At 31.0% G+C, this 16,841-nt stretch overlaps 2 protein-coding genes across 15 annotated transcripts; one reads left to right on the forward strand and one right to left on the reverse strand.

Moving 5' to 3' along the window:
• The first annotated feature begins 8,146 nt into the window (after positions 1-8,146).
• Positions 8,147-10,817, forward strand: LOC103828332. Its single transcript, XM_009103938.3, has 2 exons — positions 8,147-9,107; positions 10,494-10,817. Exons 1-2 carry the CDS (start codon positions 8,217-8,219, stop codon positions 10,656-10,658), a joined length of 1,056 nt encoding a protein of 351 aa, XP_009102186.1. The 5' UTR covers positions 8,147-8,216; the 3' UTR covers positions 10,659-10,817.
• LOC103828331 lies at positions 10,733-16,696 on the reverse strand. 14 transcript variants are annotated; one of them, XR_004449275.1, is made up of 10 exons: positions 15,921-16,070; positions 15,521-15,854; positions 14,124-15,040; positions 12,160-13,702; positions 11,973-12,030; positions 11,778-11,881; positions 11,506-11,596; positions 11,233-11,280; positions 10,994-11,130; positions 10,733-10,912 (listed from the first exon to the last, which is right to left on the reverse strand). XR_004449275.1 is itself a non-coding variant. In XM_033275109.1 (10 exons), exons 5-10 carry the CDS (start codon positions 13,623-13,625, stop codon positions 11,062-11,064), a joined length of 1,836 nt encoding a protein of 611 aa, XP_033131000.1. In that variant the 5' UTR covers positions 13,626-13,702; positions 14,124-15,040; positions 15,521-15,854; positions 15,921-16,243; positions 16,600-16,696; the 3' UTR covers positions 10,895-11,061. The 14 variants fall into 14 exon arrangements, 13 of the variants coding, with proteins under 13 accessions (XP_033131000.1, XP_033130991.1, XP_033130998.1 ...); XM_033275109.1 differs by adding an exon at positions 16,600-16,696 and having other exon boundaries at positions 10,895-11,130; positions 15,921-16,243; XM_033275100.1 differs by having other exon boundaries at positions 10,895-11,130; positions 15,521-15,610; positions 15,723-15,840; positions 15,921-16,099.
• Positions 16,697-16,841: the final 145 nt, after the last annotated feature.

Raw genomic sequence — 16,841 nt, forward strand, 5'->3', positions numbered from 1 at the left:
GAAAATATATAATAAGTAAATATGTAAATCTATAATATATGAATTATATATATAATAATAAGTAAATACACAATTTTTTTAAAAAAATGGAAAAAGTTCATTAAGCATTAAACATCTATCTTAAAATATTAAATATATAATATAAGTAAATACACAATTTAAAAAAAAGGAAAAAGTACATTAAGATTTAAATATCTATTTTAAAATATAAAATATAGATATTACGTAAATAAAAAATATAAGAAATGGAAATAAACATTTTAAAAAAATGGAAAAGTACATTAAGATTTAAACATCTATCTTAAAGGTACATATATCTTAAAATGGTAGTAAGTTATATAAAAATGAAAATACCACATTAAACAAAAAAAATTAAAATGTACTCCCTCCGTTTCAAAATAGATAATGTTTTAGAGAGTTTTTGATGTTTCAAAATAGACGATGTTTTCATATTTCAAGGTATCTTTTAACTTTATCAAAAACTGTGTAACCAATTATATTTTGTAGTATGTTTTGTGATTGGTTGAATAATTTTTAATTTATATTTTAGTGATACCTTTTAGATAAAAAACAAGTGTTTTAATATTTGTGTCCCAACCTAAAACTTCATGTATTTTGAAACAGAGGGAGTCAAGAAAGTCCATACAAAACTCATTATTCCATCAACATCAACCTCATACTATCAAGGAAAACTTCAAAGCACTCGAGCAAAAAAATGGTTCCACCATCAACTATTGTCGTCCCAAAAACCTTTAATGACTTTGAAGGAGATTTTTTATAACAACGAACTTTTTGTTAGGTGGATTCATTGTTGGGAAACCCGCAACTTCCAAAAGCCAAACTTATTCATGGGAATTGAATTGCTTTTCATAGACTCAAAGGTATTCTTACAAATTTAAATTAATCTAGTCCATCATTTTATTGTTAATATTCATACTAACTATTTCATGATCAAACTATTACAGTTAATAACCATTCAAGCATTTATCCCAAAACACTTCCTTCCACGCCGAATCAGGTATTGGTTCATGTTGGTTTAGTATTGTTTTTGGTTTATTAACACGTTTAGGATGGTCCTATTGTAAATATAATTTAAGTTGGTTTAGCATATATTATGCTTAAAATAACTTAAATTAAATAATAGTAATATTATGCTTAAAATATAATTTTAAAGAGTTTTCAAATATAGTTTATATAACATTATAGGTGATGAATTTAATTATTAAATTTGTTTATTACTTAAAACTAAGTTATTTTAAAAACATACTGAGTTATAAATATCAATGATGGATTGGTGAGTATAACATGAAGACAAAAATATAAATATTTTATTTTCAAGATAAGAAATTCAGCTTTTACTCAGTTACTCAATATATAATATTTTAAATTATTTTTTTAAAAATATACATAATTTATATATATAGATTAATCTTCTAAACTTAAACTATTATATTATATATGAATAATGTTTTTAAATAAAAATAATTTCTGATTTAAAAAAAAAATTAAAAACAACAAATGGTTATTTTCAAATAATGGATATAATTTACATTATACTATCATTTAACAAGTATTAGATACGTTTTGATATATCATTATTTTCTATTTCCAGAAAACAATAAATTGTTAAACATCAATATCATCTAGGTTAAGTATACGGACAACACAAATTCAAACATCACAAAAAATATTTACATAAACATTATAATACAATAATTTAATCAGAAAATATAATTAAAAAAGAATAGTTATATACTTAATATCTGAAAATCAAAGATATTTTTGCTAAAATTGTACTTACCTGGCCAAGGAGATCGACCATCTTTTTACGGATCGATTGATTGTTGAGCATGTGGTCGATCCGAAAATACTCAACAGTTTAATTTAATATCTAAAACATTTTTTTTAACACTCAACAGATAGTTTTGCTAAATATGATAACTAGATAGCCAACAAAATTACAAAAAATATTTAAATAGTAAAAAATATGTTAATTTAACGTGTTAAAATTTAAAAATAAGTTTTAATTATGACATGCATCTTAACATTTATATAAATATATATATCATAACCTAAATATAAATAATTTAACAACTTAAATTAGAAAAAAATAAAAATATCCGGGCGTAGCCCGGGTTAATCCCTAGTCTATACTATATAAAAGTTAAGGCTATAAGCCATCGAGAGCGTCCACATAGGATATAAACGACCAATCGCAGTATAATAAATCATTATTTAAGTTTACTATTTTTAAAAATGTTAATTACCAAAAAATGTTTATTTCAAACTAAAATATAAATCAATATCAAAGAAGGTAATTTTACGAAAATAAAATAATATATTAAGTTAACATAATCTTTAATATTTTTCGAAAATTAAAAATAATTAACAAAAAGAATAATTAATTTAAAAATACAAGACTTTCGAACAAGTATAACTATATAAATCTAAATTTAAACTCATGATTATCAAATTTTAGGTTATATACTATTGAAAATATTCAAAATAACAAGTTGATATTATAAATTATTGAGAATTATTGAAAATATTTTAAAGCACCAAAAATATACCAAATCGTTTTTTAAATTGGTTTTTCTAAAAATGTTAATATTACAAAAACTTTTATTTCAAAATAATATAAATCTATAAAAATGCAATACTTTCAATACTTACAAACAGTTATAACTATATAAATCTAAAACACATTATTTACAAAATTTAGGTTATATACTGCTGAAACTATTCAACAAAAATATGTACTATATGTAATTTGATGCAATAAATTATTGAGAATATCCACATATTATTTTAAAGCACCAAAATATGTCAAATTACCATGTTAATTATTATTTTAAAGTTTCAAGATTTTCAAAAATATTTATTTCAAAATAAAAAGGAAACTACTATTCAATTTAGTGAAAAGACAAAATTATTATTATTTTCTTTTTTTGTCAGCAACAAACAAACAGACTCATATAGATTCTGTAAACCAAACTGGTAGCTCCGCACCCATATGGACTACAAACGAGGGTTGCTTCCTTGCACAGCGTGCGAGACTATCTGCCCTTGAATTTAACGTCCGTGGAATATGGATAAGCTGTGAGCTGTGGAAACTTCCTTGTAGGATCTTGATATCTTCTAGATAACTTGCAAATGCTGGCCATTCATCGGGTTCAGAAACCATCTTCACCAACTGAGAACAATCCGTCGCAAATGTAACAGTATATTGTCTTAAATTTCTCATACATTCCATTGCCCAAATGAGCGCCTCTATCTCCGAGTGAAGGGGTGATTGACACATTCTAGTATTTCTTGCTCCCAATAAACTATCAAAACCTTCCAAAGTACTACACCATCCTTGTCTCGAAAAACTATCATTTTCTTTCCAAGAACCATCCGTAAAACACCATCTACCAGGAATATTTGGTACCGACGCATTCACATCCGTAAAAAAAAAAAGACAAAATTATTAAAGGAATCAATTTGATATATAAAGTACACCTTTGAAAGACCAACATAAAATTAACTAACAAAAAAAATCATAAAGAATAAAAGAATTTCAAATAATAAAAACAAAATGAATCTAAAGCACTTTTCATTACATATGAATCTAACAAAATATCATTTCAAAATGGAAGCTATTTCTTTCAAAAAAAATATCTATAATAAATTTACTAAACAAAATTGCCAAATAACTAAAAGAATCAGTTTATTATAAAAAAATAATTGTTTGGAAGATCAACATAAAATTAAGTAACAAAAATAATCTTAAAAATATAAGGATTTCAAATAATAAAGACAATGTAAATCTAAATCACTTTTTCATTATATATGAATCTAAATAATATATGATTTCAAAATTGAGGATATCTATTATTTAAGTGTTCGCATAGAATTTAAAAATATCATTATATAAAAGTTGAGGCTATAAGCCATCAAGAGCGTTTACAAAGGATTTAAACGACAAATCGTAGTACGAGAAATCATTATTTAAGTTTACAATTTTTAAAAATGTTAATATTACCAAAACATATTTATTTCAAACTAAAATATAAATCAATATCAAATAAGCTAAATTTACAAAAATATAAAATACTATATTAAGTTAACATAATGTTTAATATTTTAAAAAATAAATAAAGAAAAGAATAATTAATTTAAAAATACAAGACTATTAAACAAGTATAACTATAATCTAAATTTAAACTCATGATTTTCAAAGTTTAGGTTATATACTATTGAAAATATTCAAAATAACATATATTATATATAAGTTGATATTATAAATCATTGAGAATGTTCACATATTATTTTAAAGCACCAAAAATATACCAAATCGTTTTTTAATTTGGTTTTTCTAAAAATGTTAATATTACAAAAATTTTATGTCAAAATAAAATATAAATAATTATCAAATAAGTTAAACTTACAATATTAAACACAGTGTAAATGTAAATCACCTTTTCATTCAATATGAATCTAAATAACATATGATTTAAAAATTGAGAATATATATTATTTAAGTGTAAAAATAGAATTTAAAATTATCATTATAATAATATAAAATCAGGTATCTTAATTTGATAACATAAATAAAAGGATTATTTTTTAAAAATAATTAAATTGATATATAAAATAAATATATATTTAAAATTAAACAAAAAATTAACAAAAATAAAAATATTGAAAAAGAAATAAAGTTTTAAAAAATATTTATAAATAATCACGTATGTAAAAATAAATAAAAAGCAGCACAAAATTATAAAAATATAAATTAAAATTTGTAAAAATTATCTTTAAAGTTAGATTGATATTTATAGCTAATTATGAAAAACTTAATATAATAAGAGATTGACAAGAAAAAATCTAATTATGTTTATAACCTTTAATACGATATGGACTATATGCTTTAAAAATCTGAAATAACTGAAAATACCATTAAAAATATTTAAAGTCAGCATATTAAGTTAATATTTTTATAAATCTTAAATTTTATAAAAAAAACGAAACAAACAAAATGAAAAAAAAAATGCTTACTTGATATATATGCTAACTCTTCATTAATTAAAGTCAGAATTATAAAATTATGTCTTAAAGTATGTCAAAACATACAAATAGATTATAAATCAAAATAAAATAAATAATTAATATCATAATACTTAATATGATAAAATTAATATAAAGGTAAACTGAGATTTAGTATTTGTTTTTTTTTTTCATTTATATTGGTCTCAGCTATAAAATATTATAAATTTATAATATGTTATATGAGTTTCTTAGAAAAATAATGGTTGATTGTGATTCTTTTTTTACCGAGCAAATTTATTATTTAAATAAATTAGCTGAAAATTCAAATAATATTTACAAATAATATTGACATTAGAGTATAGTCTCACGCTCTTGACAACAGAAAATAAAAATATGAAAAATATTCATTATACATTCGTCAGTTGAAAAATATGTTATCTAAGTTTATGAAATACGATGTGAACTAATAAAGCATCATAATCACGCCATTAATTAATATTGTAACTAGATCAAGTAGAAGATGTATCTAATATTTTTTTATTTATATGTGTTTATTTTAATAAATAGAAATTTATTAAACATTAGTTTAAAGTTGTATATATTTATTTCTCTTTTTATTATATCTAAATGAAATTACTATTTAAATTTCATAAACATATATATTATGATTGAACTCTAAATTAAATACTAACACATTTGCATTTAAGGGGCTTCAGTATGAGTATTTCAAATACAGATATTCACAAAAATATATAATACTCTTACTTTCATTGTAAAAAATTGGTAAATACATAGTAAAGCCAGATATTGTGCATATGCATTAATTTTCTTATGTTTGTTTTTCAAATATAAGTAAAGCTAGATATTTTGCATATGCATTAATTTTCTTATGTTTTTTTTCAAATAGAAAGATAGATAAAAAAATTATAATAAAAAAAATTATAAAGTGTGCTATTTTTTTATTATGAATAGAATGAACAATAATTTGTTTTTTTTTAAATAAAATTAATAAATAACATAAACACGATTATAAATTCACTTACACATTTCCATATACAAAAGAATATCTAAATATTAGTTTTTTAAAGAGTATAATTGAATAAAAAATCTAAATAGAAAAAAATAATAAAGCATACTTTGAATAAAACTCCATATAAAAATGTATATAAACCATTTATACTTCATTATCTTAAAATTAATATAAAATGATACAAATTATAAAATAAACTCGCGCTAGTCTATACTATATAAAAGTTGAGGCTATAAACCATCAATAATGTCCACGTAGGATTTAAAACGACTAATAGTAAAATGACAAATCAGCATTTTAGTTTATTAGTTTTTAAAATGTCAAAATTTCCAAAATTGTTTGAAAACGAAAATTAAAAATCCATATATAATTTAAATTAAAAAATAAATATTAAAATTTTACAACTTGCTTTAAAATGTTAATTGTTATATTTAAATGGAAAATAAAAATAAAAAAGGCTATAATCCATAGGATGCGCCCATATAGGATTTAAAAGCACCAATAAAAATATGACAAATCAAATTAAATGTTAATATTTCCAAAAAAATTTATATTATCTAATAAAGTAGGCTAATTAAAAAAATTATTAGTTTTTAAAATGTCATGATTTCCAAATTAATATATATTAACAGAAAATATAAGTTCTACTATTTAATGTCGATATATAATTATTAAATTAAAAATAAAAATTTTAAAAGTCAAAACATAGCCTTAAATACTATATTACCTATTAATAAAAGATGTATATTATCTAATAAAGTAGGCTAATAAAAAATTATTAGTTTTAAAATGTCATGATTTCCAAAATTTTAATTCTTAATGTTGATATATAATTATCAGATTTAAAAAACAAAATTTTAAAAGTTAAAACATATCCTTAAATACTATATTACATGTTAATAAAAAAAAGTATATTATCTAATAAAGTAGGCTAATAAAAAATAGTTAGTTTTTAAATGTCATGATTTCCAAATTTATGTATATTAACATAAAATAGACTAACGAAAAAAAAAATGGAAAACTGATGTTAAAGGAGTTGAATAACAAAAACTAAAACATCTAAAAGGGAAATTCACTAAATACATAAAATAAGAAACTTTCCAACTTATAAAGTATTGGATGACTATAAATAATTGTATAAAGTTCTAAAATTTTTCAAGATTTACTTTGAGAAAGAGAGAGATATTAAAAAGAGAAAATAGATATTTACACAATGGTTGCTTCTGCTACTTCTTTAGTTTTCGATTATTTTAGAAAAGGTTTGAATAAGAATGAAGTTCTTGATTGAATGGTTCACTTTTGGGAAGCAAGTAACATCAACAAGAGTGGTTTGTTTATGGGTCTCGAGTTATTTCTTATTGACGGTATAATTTTTTTTATTTAGACATTTTCAATTAAAATTTAATAAGCACGGCATTGTTTGTTTGACACAAATTTTTATAAGGAACAACAATCACACACCTTCATACCAACTAATCGTATAGCATACTATGAAGATGATTTAAAGGCTTGTGTAGTCTATAAGATTAAGAACTTATTGGTCATCAACAACAAAACAAGTTACAAGGTGATTTCTCACAAGTTCTTAATTCAGTTCACTCAGCAAACAATTATTGATCAAAAAAAGTATATAAAAGTTGAGGTTCAATAAATAAAGAGTAAATGTATAATGGCACACTTGTAATATCTATAGAAAATCTAGGGAAAACAATCTCATGTTGATCAGGAGCTTGTGGTCAAGTGGTAAGGGAAAGGAAAGATTTGGGATGTCACCACATTTCAGGTTTGATCCACCTGCCATGCGAAATTAAGTCATATTTTCCTGGTATTCTACACCGATATAGGCTACTGCATTTAAGCCCATTTGAATATCCAGGAGAGGGTCTGTGGATTGCACTTCTCATCCAAAGGTTAAGTATGTGTCTTTTAATAGATCCGGTTTTAATCTTAAAAAAGAAAAAAAAAATCTCATGTTTACTTGCAATAGATAAAGATAGATAAAATAATAGACTGGCCACCTTTTACCAATTCAAATTGGGGTCAATAGTGGGCTTTTAAGTGGGCCTTCAAGCTTTTATTAAAAAAAGAGAGGCAATTGACACGCAACAAATACTCTCGAGATATCTCCGTCTGGTCTCGTCTCTCCCTCTCGAATCGAATGGACTCTCTGGTAGCGAGCTACGCTTCGTCGGACGAAGAAGAAGAAGAAGAAGTTGAACCATCTCTCACCGTAAAATCATCTTCCTCCGTGTTCTCAGCTATTCCTCAACCTAACCAATCCAGATCTTCCAAAGTCGAGGCTTTTAATTCATCTTCGTCCACTCGAGGATCTTTCCTCTCCTCTCTCCCTCCTCCCAAATCCTCCACCTCTCGCCAGCAAAACCCATCTCCGTCCCTACCCAAACGCGTCGTTCAGATCAAGCTTCCCGTAAACCCTAGACCGACCAATCTCGATGACGAAGACGACGAAGAGGAGGAGAAAGCGAGGAAGAAGCGTAGACAGATGGAATCCGCCGCTGCGGCGTCAAACAATTCGTCAGTGAAATCGTTCTTATCCGCCATGCCTGCTCCAAAGAGCTCGCAAGCACTCGGCGCTCTTCCTTCGTTAGGATCAGGATCAGGATCGGGGCGAAGATCGATTCTTGAAACAGAGACGCCAAGTACTGATCAAACGCAGTCGTTTAGTAGCGAGGCGGAACAAGTAGATAACTATTATGCTGGTTACGAGCAGAACCCTAGTGGAAATGTAGATGCTTTTGGTTATGGTGGATATGAGCACAACTCTAGTGGAAGTGGAGATGTTGTGTCTGCTTATGTGGGGTATGATGGTGGTGGTGGTAATGCTTGGAACGGTGGTGGTGGGTTTGAGGGGACGACGGGCGTGCCTGAGGCGTTTATGGCGATGGATAGTGGGGCGAGGAGAGGCAGGAGAGGGAGGAATGATTTTCCCACGGAGATAGTTGAGGTTAAGCTGGATGATCTCATGAAGAATAGGCCGAGAGTTGATCAAGTTAAATCTACTGGGATTGCTTTTGGACCTGCGTATCAGGTTTGTTTTACCTTCTCTAAACTCTTTACTCTTGCTTTGATATGATTATTTTAGAACTTGTGATATGTCTCTAGGGTCTGGTCTGTGATTGCTTTGGTGAATCAAAATCAGTTTCATCCATTTGTATAGCTTATAGGATGATGATGAGTGTTTGAGAAACCCTGAAATTTAACTGTAGAAAGCGTATAGAATATGAATTGTAGTAATGAGGTATAGTAATGAGTAGGATGTTTAGTCTTTACACTCTTAATCTTTCTTGAGATATGTTTGCTGCAAGAACTTTGGAGTTGTCTGTGATTGCTCTGATTTGGTGAATCAGAAGCACTTTTCTTCCATTTTGATAGCTTCAAGGATGATGATGATTGTTTGAGAAACCCTGAAATTTAACTGTAAAGGGCAGAAAGAATATGAATTGTAAATCATCTCAGTAGTGAGTAGGTTTGTTTAGCTTCAAACTCTTACTCTTTCTTGAAACTGTTTTGCTGCAAGAACTTGGGAATTGCTGTGATGGGTCTGAGTATCTGAATTTAATGTTTTTTTTTCTCTTAGGAGATTTCCATTAGAGGGCTTTATTGGGTGACGAGTATTTGAGAAAAGCCTGAAATTTGACTGTTGACTTGAGAGTGAAAAGAGTAGGACTCCTGAGTTTACCTGCTGCTTGCTGCTTCTATTTTGAAGTTTGTTCTGTCGTTGTGCACAACCTTTTTGTGGGGATTTATAGGGAGAGAGCTAGTTGATACGACACCGAACTTGATATCTTAAAGCCCTTTTCTTTCATTGAGATAGCTTTAGGGACGATGATGAATGTTTGAGAAACCCGAAATTTAACCATAGAAAGCAAACATAATATGAATTGTAAATGGTCTCCAATAACCAGTAGGTTTGTTTAGCTTCTAACACTCGACTCTTCCCTGGATATTTTTTTTGCTGTAAGAACTTTGGATTTGTCTCTAGTGTCTGTGATTGCTTTGGTATGGTTCATCAAGAGCCTTTTCTTCCATTTAGATAGCTTAAAGGATGGTGTGGACTGTTTGAGAAACCCTGAAACTTAACTGTAACAGGCATATAGAATATGAATTGTAAATCATCTCCTATAATGAGTAGGTTTTCCATGCGTGTAACCTCGCTCTTTCTCATTTTGCTGAAAGAACTTGGGAGTTATCTGTGATTGCTCTGATTATGTGAATTTAATGGGTGATGAGTGTTTGGTAAAATCCTAAAAGTTTGTTTTATCTTATGTTGGTGGCTTCCATTGTCAAGTTTATGTCTCGCTGGACAATTTATTGGTCAAGAATTATAGGAAGAGAGAGCTGCCTGATTCCATACCAAGCTTGAATTCTTTGTATTGTCTTTTAAATGTTTTGTTGTTCACATTTGTCTTTGCAGCCCGAGTCATCTTCATCTAAGGGGAAAGTGTCAAAGCTTCACAAGAGAAAGCATCAGATCACTGCGTTATTCATGGACATGAAGCACAAAGAGTCGGAGCTAGCAGAGAGGCGTTCAAAAGGATTGCTCACTAAAGCCGAGACACAAGCTAAATACGGATGGTGATTTGCTCTTTGTTTCTCTTAATCATGTGAGATTGGCAACAGATTTTCTGTAACTCTTTTTTTGTTCCTTTCTAAGCTTTGAATGTAATACTCATTTACTTATATGAATGAATCTACACTCAGCAGAATGCTTTACAAGGCTTTATCACTTTGAAAATAATTCTCAGATTTTAATCCAGAGCCTGCCCCTGAACACGAAAGATCTCTTCACCCACTACTGTTTTGGGAGCTAACAAAAACCTTAACCTGATCAATCTTTTATAGAGCATCTCAGCATCCTGAAGTTTCGCAATTGGTACAAAACTCATTTGCGTTTAACAAAATTTTCTGAACTACCTTTCTAGAGTCTCTGATGCAAAAGCATATGCAATTGATATTGGCTAAGCTTGCGTCCATCAATATTTTCATTTTTGTGATCCGCTTCGACCCTTTGGTCCTATCTTTCGTGTTTTGGCGTCTGAACGCGGTCTAAGCTGCAGTGTAAAGCGACCATTAAGTTCTTATAACCTTGATGATGATTTGGATGATAGAAAAGAAAGTTGGAAGATAAAGAAGCAGTGGAAAAGACAACAAACCATGTTGATGTACTTGAGTTGTTGCATAATCTCATCTGTTTCCAGTTCCTGAGGAAACAAACAGAAGATGCATTGTATTAATTCCTAATGTATTCGTTAGGAGTATGTAGAAAATCTGTCTGAAGAATCAGTGACGTGTTCATGGAGGAAGATGAAGCAAGACTACATGAATGTACACTGCTTATGCTTTCACAGCTACTAACTTTTCACCATTGAAATGAATCTTTTTGAGGAAAAAAAAGATATAAGAATAGTTGGTAAGAGAGTTCGGACCTGAGGGACGGCACAATCAGCATGCAATGGATCCCAAAAGACGGAGCAGAAGCATTCCCACTTGTTAGTCTGTACCTCTGAGCGAGGAGCCCTGTGTATATAAATTAAGCATATTGAGTAATTCATTTTACACCAATGGCAACAGCTACAGATATGAGACAAGAAGGAGATAACGGTATAAAGCTTGATGAAAAGGTGATAGATATCATCAACATCCAGGAAAGACAAGAGCATGAGCCGAGAAATAGAACGTGTTAAATTGTTCACGGTACCTACGCCACTTTCCGCATATAACACCATTCCTATCCTCATCCCTGCATTGGAGCCAATTTTCTGCAGAACGTGGTTTCTTCCCATTCTTGGCCTTCTTGGGATCCTGCAAAGTGACAAAGATGACAATCCTCTGAAATCCACATAACACTATGGGAACTTGAAACATATTCTTATCCACTAATTTGGAAGCTTACATGCAAATATTCTGACTGATCAATCTCCAAGGGTTCACCAAGAAAAGAAGTATCACTGCATTGAGATCAAAATATATTTCTATGTCAATCAGATCAAACAAAGGCCAGTCATTTTGGTGAAAGGAAATCTTTTATTTCACAGTAGAACTCACAAATTCAAAGGACGGTGATAGTTGAAGTTAAATACCTCATGGTTGGACCTGACCAGTCTGGAACATCTGCTTGAAACTCTTTTCCTACTCGAATTCTTATAATAAATGGTTCTGTAACTCTCCATTTCCGTTCCCGTGATCTCCCTTTAACATTTGTCTTTGATGACTTCTTTTTCAAGCAGGGTCGACAGACCCAGTCATCCATCTCGGCAGCTTCTTTCACTCGAACACGGCAGCACCTTGGATGATATGCTTCTTCACATTCATCACAAATTAACATCTTCTCCACAATTCCTTCCTTATCACAACGTTTGCACTGTCTGAAAGGGATTGTATCTGAGGAATCGCAATCTGTAGCTTCATTTTCTCCATTTTTACTGGAACCTGAAGCAAGTTTAGAGCTGGATTGTGATGAGCAGCTGTCATTTGTTCCATCAGAAGAAGATAGTTGTTTACCACGAGAAACACTATTTAGTTTAGCCTTCTTCCGCGAATACACTTGAAAGCCCTTAACCCTTGCGCCAATAGCTTTAAGTTCCAGAGATCTGCACGCTTGTTCAGCATGAGAAATACTATTTGCTTTGGTTTTCTTCCGCCTATACACTAGAAAGCCATCAATCCGAGCACCAATAGATTTCCCTCTCAGCTTCCTCCGGCTATACATAAGCAAGCCATCAGATGTATCACCAGTTCTCTTGGTTCCCCAAGTGTGACATTCAGCAAAACTGCCATCAGATTTCACCAACGGCTTACTTTGGCTGTAAAGATGTCGATGACCACTATTCTTGACTTCTCCAGGGTTAGATCCAGTAAAGCCCCCATCAGCTTTAACTATCTGCTCCCTTTGGCTATATTCAATAGAATCAGCTTGATCACCGCTGATAGATTTTACTCCATCTTTCTTTCTGCGGCTATACACGAGACAAATATCTAATTGATCTTCTCTTTTCTTGGCTTCTCCACAGTTGTGCCCAGAGACAAAAGCATCATCAATCCCATCAGCCCTTATTATAGTTTCTCCGGTAGCACAACTGGTTTCGCCTCTCTTTTTCTTTCGGCTATAGACAAGACAGTTGTTGAAGCGATTTTTCCTTTTTGTGCTTTCTCCAGGGTTATAAACTGGGACAATAGAGTCATCAAATGAATCATCCTGTTTCTTGCATTTTCCTAGGTTATGTTCCTCAGTTCCCTCAGGTACCACACTCCTCTTTCTTCGACTATACACAAGAGAAGTCAAAACCTTTTCCGGTACCTTATGCATAACATTTTGCTCTGGACAACTTGCTTGAAGTTTTGGATGTTCTTCTGATTCATTAAGTTCCACTGCATCAGGAACAGCATCAAGAAAGCTTACTTGAGAGTGTTCGGGAAGTTTGTGGATCATGTGATAAGTTTCAGCAAGCGACGACATCCAATCATTTGCAGCAAATGGGTCTTGATACTCGGAAGTGTTCAGTAGACTAGATTCAACGGAAGAGCTGAAGGAACTTTCCACCAACATGTTTGCAAAGTATCTGAAAGCACATCCCCTTATCTAACCACCGGTGACTCTGTTGGTCAACTTCTTTATGAGTCCCTCTGGGAAACAAAACATGGAAAAAAAATTCAATATACAGAAAACAAACTCCATAATGGATGGAGTAACAATAGGTTCCCTTCTGATTACTACTAACTTGGATCATCTCCAATCTCACACAGTTCGTCCCTATAATGATAAAGGATGCTATTTCAGATCCAAGCACCCACGTTTAGAAAACCGCAGATCTAACTTTGACTCAAATCTAGAAACCCATCCACTTTTCACCACACTTAAGCAAAATCTATAGCTATCTTAAACCCAATCAGGTACATAAAACGATTATCCAGCAAGCAAATTTATTTTCTATGCTGAAAATTCCAGTTGCAAATCGAAGCAATCAATTTACACACAAAACCATTCACAAATTCGATTCCAGTAATGCACAAATCAGGTACAACTAACAAGAGCAATCGCATTTACCAAATGACCGCGAAGAATCAATAGAAACGCTTTTTGGGAATCTCCTACGCTAGCTGCTGTGGCCTTCTCTCACTAGTCGCTCTCTCTATAACAACTTTCTTTTGATTTTCCTATGGACTTTTTTTCTTCTTCTTCTTCACAATCTGTTTTATAATTTTCACCGCTCTTGTATTTGTTTTTGCTTGTGCAAAAAGGGGGTCTCTCTTTTTTTTAATCCCTTTAATCTGAACTAGTATAACAGTAGAATAACTGTTACATATTTCAATCTTTTAGAAACAAAATTAAAAAAAATCAAATAACAATGATATTTACACATCCCATAGTGTTGAACTGTACAAAGTCTACATATGTCCATGGAATCAAATAACACACAACTACAAGTCTACTACATCTGATTCTTCTGCAACATAACACATATCTCCTAGAAGCTGAAACATCTCTGTTATTGAATCCTACACACGAAGACTTGCCTAAGCAATTCCTACAACTTTCTGGTAACTAAATCTTCAGGCCCAGACGAAGCTTTTCTCTTAACGCCTTAACGTCCTCCTTCTCTTGCCTCTTTGCCTTTGTCAAGGGCCTAAACCTCAATGATGACAAAAGAGTGACGACATATCAGTAGTTGCAAAACGCATGTGCCTACTAATTGCTATGGTCAGACAACAGCACAAGTTATGAGTTAAAAGAACAAGACTAGTTGTGTTGTTACTACTGTATCTTTTAGTCTGCGACTAAAGGAAGAAAACAATAGACACTTGCCTCCTGGAAGAAGCAGTCTCGTTTGCAGAATCTTGTAGTGGATTAAGCCCACAATCTTCAGAGAATACTGAGGTTGTTAAGAGAAACCTTTTTTAGATTATCTTAAGAGCCCACCTTCTTACTCCTTAATGTCAGATGATGTTGCACCATTCGCTGACCTGAAAACCGAAACTTAAGCATATGATTACCGATAAGAACCAACACAATTTTGAATGAGGATGCTATAACCTAACACAATCTAGCTTTTGGATGCTGGACCCTCTTGGTAATATATGCTTTTTCTCATATAAACAATATTTGGTTCAAAAGCCAACTCTAATGAAAGGATGCTCCTCATATTTCTGCTGACACCTGATGAGTCTAACTGGTATCATAATGCCAGCAGTCTTTGACCAAGCAACAAGATACCTTTTACAGGGAAACTATATAAAAGATTAGAAAATTTTAGCCGCTACATACATTGACAATCCACCCTAGAACAAAAATATGAATACTCTAGTTTACAAGTTGAGAATGTGACGCACCACCAAGACAATAATAGAGCATAGGCTAAGAATAACACACGGTGTAGCTAATCAGAATGCTCTCAGAAAAAAAAATGCAAAAGAATGATTTTTAGCTATCGTGAGATCCCCCACCTACTTATTCCCTCATGTCAGATGTCGTTGCACCATTTTGCTGACCTAAGAAACGGAACTTCAGCATATATCTACCGAGAAGAACCAACACTGACAAACCAATGTTATCATTAGCTATTTGAATGAGGATGTCGTAACCTTAACACATTTTAACTTTAGATACTTGATTCCTATACCAAATGAAAACAGATGCTTTTCTCACATATACAATCTTAGGTTCAAAAGCCAACTCTACGGAAAGCATGCTCCTTATGGTTGTGCTGACACCTGGTGAAGCTACTGGTTTCAGTATGACAGCCGTCTGTCACCAAGCAAGATACCTTTTACATGAAAACTATATAGAAGATTAGAAAACAGGAAGAAAATTTCAGACCTCTAACTATAATATATATGCCAGCACCTCTGGAAATTCTTCATCTTTCATTCTCTTCTGGTGTTTCTCCATCCCTATAACTTCTTTTTCAAATAGTTGCAAGTTTGCACATGGAAATGTCCTCAACATGTGAAGCCTTCAAGCTTTAAATTCATTTCCACAAAGGCCAACATACTCCTGTTTGAGTTTCTCTTTAGTTGAATAAACTACACATAACACTACAGTCTTAGCAATAAGATGTAGGAAACTCAATGTGAGTTTACTCAAAGAAAACTCTTGATTTGGATGACATGTCAGGTCTTAAAGGCTTTCATTTTGAGACCTTAATTTCCTTACAATGAACTCCTCCCCTACACCAAGAAGTGCCCAAGGTTTAAGACAAACCCCACAACGAAATCCCAAATCTTAAATCTTGCAATGGGCAGTTGAACATGAATTTGGATTGTACCACGTACCTATGTCCCAAGCCAACAAGATTGTGTTGTAAAAAAAATCTAGTCTTCTTTGAACCTCGAACTAAGCCTCGACAAATTCCTCTAGTTGCAACATACATTGGCAATCCAAACTACCAAATTAACAAATGAACACTTTAGTTTACAATTTGAGAATGTGACACACCAAGACAATAACAGAGCATATGCTAAGGAGAAACACAATGCCAAAGAACGACATTTGCAAGTCAAATCGGGGAATTCAAATGAATTACCCTTCCTAGGAATCTGCACGAAGATAGAAGACAGGAACAAAGGCGGAAAGAGATTGGTCTTCCGAGATGATCCATGTGACTTGTGAGAGTCAAAGATGGGATGTCCTCCAAAATTGCCTGATATGGGTTTTTATTGGGCTTATAGACACGCCTATAATAATTAACCACAAACTAGGAAACTCTATAAATTGATTTATAAATTAATAAAATACTATAAATTAATATTTTTATTAGCTCTAATT

The sequence above is a fragment of the Brassica rapa genome, chromosome A07 (assembly GCF_000309985.2).
Source record: "Brassica rapa cultivar Chiifu-401-42 chromosome A07, CAAS_Brap_v3.01, whole genome shotgun sequence".
NCBI lineage: Eukaryota > Viridiplantae > Streptophyta > Magnoliopsida > Brassicales > Brassicaceae > Brassica > Brassica rapa.

What these genes read in the sequence shown, in the direction of transcription:
- LOC103828332 (XM_009103938.3), top strand. Translation starts at nt 8,217, where the DNA reads ATGGACTCTCTGGTAGCGAGCTACGCTTCGTCGGACGAAGAAGAAGAA. An exon ending in CTTTTGGACCTGCGTATCAG is followed by an intron (nt 9,108 to 10,493) that starts GTTTGTTTTACC and finishes TTGTCTTTGCAG; the next exon opens with CCCGAGTCATCTTCATCTAA.
- LOC103828331 (XM_033275109.1), bottom strand. Translation starts at nt 13,625, where the DNA reads ATGTTGGTGGAAAGTTCCTTCAGCTCTTCCGTTGAATCTAGTCTACTG. An exon ending in ATCAGTCAGAATATTTGCAT is followed by an intron (nt 11,882 to 11,972) that starts GTAAGCTTCCAA and finishes GTCACTTTGCAG; the next exon opens with GATCCCAAGAAGGCCAAGAA. An exon ending in AACTCAAGTACATCAACATG is followed by an intron (nt 11,131 to 11,232) that starts GTTTGTTGTCTT and finishes TTTACACTGCAG; the next exon opens with CTTAGACCGCGTTCAGACGC.